Genomic DNA, 6,972 nt, shown 5'->3' with positions numbered 1-6,972 from the left:
TTCTCTTAAAGCCAAAGACTAATCCAGAGCAAGGCTCTAACTCCCTGCAATTCTATGAATGCTGAGAGAGGTAAGGAAGCTACAGAATAAAAGTCTGAAACTAGCAGAGACTGGTTCATGATATTTGAGTGAAGAAACCACCTACATAACATAAAAGTGCAAGGTGAAGCAAGTGCTATATAGAAGCTGCAGCAAGTAATACAGAAGATTGAGCTTAAAATAATTAATGAAGGTGGCAATACTAAATAACAGATTTCCATTGTAAATGAAACCGCCTTTATATTGGAAGAAAATGCCATTGAGAACTTATTGCTAGAGAGAAGGCATTAATGCTTGGCTTCAATGCTTCAAAGGAGAGATTGACCCTCTTGTTAGAGGCTAGCGCAGCTGGTGACTTTAAGTTGAAGCCAGTGCTCTTTCACCATTCTGAAGGCCCTAGGGCTCTTAAATGTACTCTGTAAATGGAACAAAGACTGTTTACTTTATAGTCTGTTATATATTTTTTAAGCTCACTGTTGAGACCTACAGCTCGGAAAAAAGATTCCTTTCAAAATAATAATGCTCATTGATAATGTACCTGGCCATCCAAGAGGTCTGGTGAAAATGTACAATGAGATTAATGTTGTTGTCATGCCTGCTAATACACTCCTTTCTGCAGTCCCTGGATCAAGGAGTAACTCTGATTTTCAAGTCTTATTATTTAAGAAATATATTGCATAAGGGAATAGTTGCCAGGGACAGTGATTTGTCTGATGGATCGGGGCAAACTCAGTTGAAAACCTTCTAGAAAGAATTCAGTATTATAGGTAGCATTAAGAATACCTGTGATTCATGAGAAGGGATCAAGGCACCAACACTAACAGTAGCTTGAAAGACACTGATTCCAGTCTTCATAGATAACTTTGAGGGATCCAAGACTTTGGGGGAGGAAGTAACTGCAGAAGTGTTTGAAAGAGCAAAAGAACCAGAATTAGAAGTGGAGCCTGAAGATGTGATTGAATTACTGCACTCTCATGATGAAACTTGAACGGGTAAGTTGTTTCTTCGGAGTGAGCAAAGAAAGTGGTTTCTTGAGATGGAATCTACTCCTGACTCTATGAAGTGAAGATGCTGTGAAGAGTTTGAAATAACAACAAGAGATTGAGAATATTACCCAAAGCCAGTTGATAAAACAGTAGCAGGTTTCAAGAGGATTGATTCCAATACTGAAAGTCCTACTCTGGTAAAACGCCTACAGCATTGCATGCTAGAGAGAAATAATTTATGAAAGGAAGAGTCAATTGATAAAGCAAACTTCATTATTGTCATATTTTAAGAAATTGCCAGTCACCCCAACATTTAGCAACCACCACCCTGATCAGTCAGGAGCCATCAACATTGAGGTAAGACACCAGCGAAAAGATTACGACTAGTTCAATGTTCGGATGATAGGTAGCTATTTTTTACAATTACCTATGTTAATAAAGGTAAGTACATTTTTAGACATACTCTATTGCACAATTAATAGAATACAATGTGGTGTAAACATAACTTTTATATGCGTGAGAAAACAAAAATATTTATGTGACTCACTTTCATGTGATTTTCACTTTATTGTGGTGGTCTGGAACCAGACCTGCAATATCTCTGAGGTATGCCTGCAATAGTCACCTTAACACAGAATCTGGTATGTGTTCTTATTAATAGTCTTTAATTAATTCATAAATATATCTTTACCTTAGAGTAAGGGTATTATTGAGAGCATGTTTGAATCATACTCAAGCCATATAACAGTAGTTTTCTCTCCTCTAAATTGTGGACAAAAAAAATATGTGTAGGAACATATCCAGTCCCCCTGCCCCCCATCTGACTCACAAAGGCACCCGTCTAAAGAGAAGCCATTCTGGAAAAGAAGCTCTCATTTCCTCTACTGGAATATTGAGGTGTCTGCTGAGATCCCTCATTAAATCGAGAAATGGAAGTTGCCAGAGCTCTCTGCCCCTTTAACCCAACTGACATTCTGACTCACTAGGTCACTTTAAAAATCAGAATAGAACACGGGACAGCTGAGAGCACCCCCAGCACACTGGCAGTTGGAAGAGTGATGGAGGAGGACGAGTAGCACCTCATGGACAAGTAAAAGAAAGAAGTACTTGAAGAAAGAAAAATGTTAAGTTGACCTGGATGGAGGAAAATATTTGTAAAAGTAAAGGAATTTCTTTTAATTTGACTCCCGACCCCCACCAATAACAAAAAAGAAAGAAAAAAGAAAATGAAAAAGCTATTTCTGAGGTTTGTTGATAGAATGAAAAACAAAGAATCAAAATTAGTTATTTCCAAGGTTTGCCATTGCTACCCAATCAATAGTATTAACTTTCATTATTAACTGTAACTGAATAAATAAGACAATTGGGACCTGAGAGATCCCTGCATTTAAAAAAAATACTTTTGATCAGTACTATAAAATAAATAGGTAAATCACCATAAAATAGTATTTAAAAAAAGGAATGACAAATCAAGGACAACCTGTAGTCACCATTACATAAATGAAAAGATGGTTTAATGTGATGCCAATGTTACTGTCAGTGACTGTCAGGGGGTATATTTTCTCTCTCTCGCTCGATATATATATAGATATAACATATTTATATAACATAGATATAACATACTTTTTTCCTATCTCTGTGTCAGTCTCTGTATATGTGTGTATGATTCAAGGATGGGATTGAGAAAAAATGAACTATAAATTGAAGAGGAAAATAATAATGCAAATAAAATAGAGTGAACGTCTCTAGATCAACTTCTCTCTTCTCCCTACTTCCCAGTTTATTGCAGAGTTTTTCTTAGGATGCAAGTGTTAGTTATGTAACTGTAAACTTTTTAAAAAATCTCCATAATTTGAGTCTAGTTTTAATAATCTCTTTCATTTCCAGGTCATTGTTTATTGATAACACTGGGAAGGGATTTTGCTATTCAGTAGTATTTGACAAACTGAGTAAACTATTTTTCTTTTTGTCAGAATAAATAAAAATAAGAGATCCTCACTGAAGATGTACCCTGAGGGTGTAAATATTGAAATAAGCTAAACATTAGAATCATCTAGAAGAATAATTAGGACTCATCATGTCCTTCTCAAGCCATACCCAAAAGAGCACCAAAAGACCTTTGCCACTGGAAAATCTTATGCCACCACAAGTTCCACGAAACAATTACTTGCATTTTCAGGAAGAAAAGCTAAGACTCCAGTTAAAGAAATTCCTTCTTGATAGGATGTTCCTAGTGGCCATGACAAGAGACAACATAGAAAAAAAAGATGTCACTGAATACTATGAGCAAGTGTTTCAGTCAATTGCAAAACCGCACACAGGAGAAGCAGTAACAGGATTGCTGCTCATATATCGTACTTTCATTCTGCATATCCTTGAGTCTTCCAGTGGTAGTCTTTATCGTATTCTTTTAGATTATATTAACCATAAAAAGAATAGAGGAGAATATTTTATCCAAGGGATGAAAATTATAGTCGTGTCCCATAACATCCCAACAAGGATCTTCATGCAATGGCATGTTGTGGTCATCAAAGTGCCAGTCATGTATCTGGACGATGTGACACAGTCACAGCCCCTGAAAGAGGTCATCACTGAGTTTCTCACCCAGACGCATAAACTAGCACTCTACTTTTTTAAGACTCTTAAAGTGGGCGTAAAGGGACCGGGCGAGAGCTTGCACCAACCTGCACCTGAATTACTCCTCCCAGAACAAATCATTAAGTATTTATACAAATCTGAAGAATTCATGGAACCAGAAACTTTCATAAACATGTATAATAGACCCATTCACGTCACTTTGGATACGGAGGTTGTATGGCCTGCTCCTTCCCGTTTCTAGAACTGGAAGTGATGATGTGGGAGATGTGGTCAAATCTCCTAAGGAGTCGGTGCTACTTCAATAAAAAGAAAGGATTTCTAAAGTTACTCATTTCTTTAAAAAAAGAAACAGAACACCACAATATACACAAAGGTAGTATACAAATGTCTACAGAGTATGTTGAAAATGTATCTGTTCTGATATTAAGTTCAATATGTCATGTGAATAGGTGGAGTGGTTTCATAAGTTCTGAAAGGTTAACATTAGTTTAACTTAATTTATTAAATAAAACTATGCAAAAGTGTAAACACTTGTTTCACATTCTCATTCTCTAAACAGTCAATGAGCAGCTGCTACCACACAGAATCAAATTTTAGGAAAAACCATTTTGTTCTAGGAGTACACAATTTAGGGCAAAAATACCTTGAGTTTCTTGCAATCTAAGGTTTGAAGAAAATATGTGTAAAAATAAATAATGAGTATATGATACAGCATGATACATTATGATAAAATCTCACATGTGATCACTATTATAGTAGCAGCATGTAGGAAAGACTCTAAGAGCACAAACGGAGGAGTAATCTCTATATGATTCCTGAACTCAGAAAACAAAACCTAAACTTTGAAAATAGTTCCAAATCTCACATATTTTGAACTATAAAGTCAAGAATACTGAGACCATTATAAAACTAAAGAACACATTAGCTTTTTTAAATAACCAGAAAATATATTGTCAGAGGCATTATATTTTTTCTGCAAAATCTTTTATTGTGCGCCTTTTATATGACACGTTTGTCAGATGCCAGGGATATGATAGGGTGCACATAAGACATGATTTCTCAATGACTCCATAAGAGCATTTCTCAATGATTCCCCATAATATAAACAAATTGGTTATTTTTTCAGTGACTTCCTGTAAAGCAATTAATTATATGTAATTTCTATATGACCTATTTTAAGTTTGTCTCCCCTTCCTTTACCCCAGATTAAATTTTTTGCATTACTTAAAATGGTGAAGTTTGTTTGAAAAACTAAATGAAATTAATATCTTTACTATGTCAGTAATACTTATGCAAAATTACTTCAACATCTTATGAAATGCTATGGATTTAATGGAGAAATATATTGTTATTTTAGTTATTTGGTTTTCAGTCTCTTCGGGAGAGAAAACACACAATCTCAGTATGCACCTCAAATTTGTCATATGCAGATAATTTGTCATCATTTGTTTCATATCAGAATCAAATTTCAGGAAAGACAATTTCTATTTTTACATCTTATAATATAGATTGACATACAGAATGGCATTTTCCACTTTTAACTCAACTTGAAGTTACATTCATTTATATTTACTGACAGAAAGAGTATATTTTAAATGACAAGTAATTCTTCTGGATAAGAAAGAACATATAGTTTACTAACATTTTTAAAAAGACAAGCATCCACTAATAGTAAATATTTAGTGACAAAATGAGTGGAGATAAGAGTAAATGCTTTTCAGGTGAGAGAGAGCAAGGTAGATGGAGGGAGAGGAGGGGAGAAGAGGGAGAGAGAGGGAGGGGGAAGAAGGAAGGAAGGAAGTAAGGGAGGGAGGGAGGGAGGGAAGTAGGGAGGGAGGAAAGGAGAGAGGGAGAGAGCAGAGGGCAAACGCTTAATGAAGAAGTAAGTAAGCCTTGGTCTGAGCTTTGAATGAATGTGAGGAGAAGTTTGGGAGGGCAGAGGAGCCCATTTAAGAGAACAGAGAATGAGCAGAAACAGGACGGAAAAAATGAACAACAAATGTTTATTGGATCAGATAGAATCCCTTTAGCAGGGCAAATTTTATTTGGGAACAATGTTTTCTAAAGTTAGTGAATAGAAGTACACTTCATAAATAAAATTATATACTAATAGATGTAAAATATAGCAGGTTATATTTTCCCAAACTGGCTACTACAGTATAACCCATCCCACATATTCTTCTTCTAGTGTGACCTTAACATTCCTCCATCGCATGGTGGCTTCTATATCCACCATGACCTTTGTGATTGTCCTAACCAATAGAGAATAACAGAAGTGATCCATGTGACCTTCAGGACTAGGTCATAAAAACACCATCTACTTTGCCTAGATCACTTGAATGCTAGCTCTTGGAACCTAAACAATATGCTGTCAGCAACCCCAGCAGTTTTCCAGATGATATCCCTGGGCTGAGGTCCCAGCCAACAGCCAGTAGCACCTCTACACATGTGAATGAGTGAATCTTCAGGGGATTCCAGACTCCAGCCCTCCAGTCCACCTGGATTCCAAAACAGACCAACCGACAGTGCATGAAATAGTCAAGTAGAGAAGCTATTCCCACTGAGCCCTGTCCAAATTGCAGATTTGGGAACAACATTAGTAATTGTTGATGATGTAAGCCTCTAAATTTTGGGTGGATGATTATCAGCAGTCTGGGCCAATAATGTATATGTAACAGGAATAATATTATATATAACATCCAATTATATATAATTTTTATTATATATAATAATTATATGGGTAATTTCATTTCATTTATTCACTCATATATGAAACTAATATTTACTAAATGTTTTCTGGTAAATATTTACTGAGGGCCAAGCACTGTACTAGTCCCTGAGTATATAAGCAACAGTAAGATTTGTATCCTCCACACTACCTAGCATAGATCTTTTATTGGTCTATAATACATTTTGGTGTGAAAAGGATCAATAAAAAATTAATTCATTGATCCAAAGGGAAAAAAGAGTAAAAATCTGAGTCATTTTCGAAGAAGTTATAGATACTAAGCAATAATATTACTGATTTAATATACTGTTATTTCACATTTAAAAGAATTTATGAGGTGTCAACTGTGAAAATAACCAGAAAATAAAAAGTGGCTGTGAACAAATTAAGCTACTTGTATAATTATTTCTTTATTTTATTGAGCACACCAGAATGAGTTTATTCAAATGAAAGTTACCCTTCCTAATAGTCACCTTAGGAGGGTTTATACTTATTCCAGTCATCATTGCTGAAAACGTTCTGTGACTCTTTTGTGGCAGATAAAGAGGTGTATAAATCAAAAGGAGCATAAATATTTTAGTAACCTCTAAGCTTTTTGATCACCCCACTTGATTTGTGACT

General features: G+C 35.4%; 1 protein-coding gene across 1 annotated transcript; it reads left to right on the top strand.

The window, feature by feature from the left end:
* Nucleotides 1–3,102: 3,102 nt before the first annotated feature.
* LOC102759856 (chromosome unknown open reading frame, human C7orf62) lies at nt 3,103–3,864 on the top strand. Its single transcript, XM_006779181.1, has one exon. The coding sequence runs from the start codon at nt 3,103–3,105 to the stop codon at nt 3,862–3,864; it is 762 nt and encodes a 253-aa protein (XP_006779244.1).
* Nucleotides 3,865–6,972: the final 3,108 nt, after the last annotated feature.

Source organism: Myotis davidii, unplaced genomic scaffold (assembly GCF_000327345.1).
Source record: "Myotis davidii unplaced genomic scaffold, ASM32734v1 scaffold187, whole genome shotgun sequence".
NCBI lineage: Eukaryota > Metazoa > Chordata > Mammalia > Chiroptera > Vespertilionidae > Myotis > Myotis davidii.
Note: the sequence above shows the minus strand (reverse complement) of the source record. Positions and strands in the feature narration are given on the sequence as shown.

What these genes read in the sequence shown, in the direction of transcription:
- LOC102759856 (XM_006779181.1), top strand. Translation starts at nt 3,103, where the DNA reads ATGTCCTTCTCAAGCCATACCCAAAAGAGCACCAAAAGACCTTTGCCA.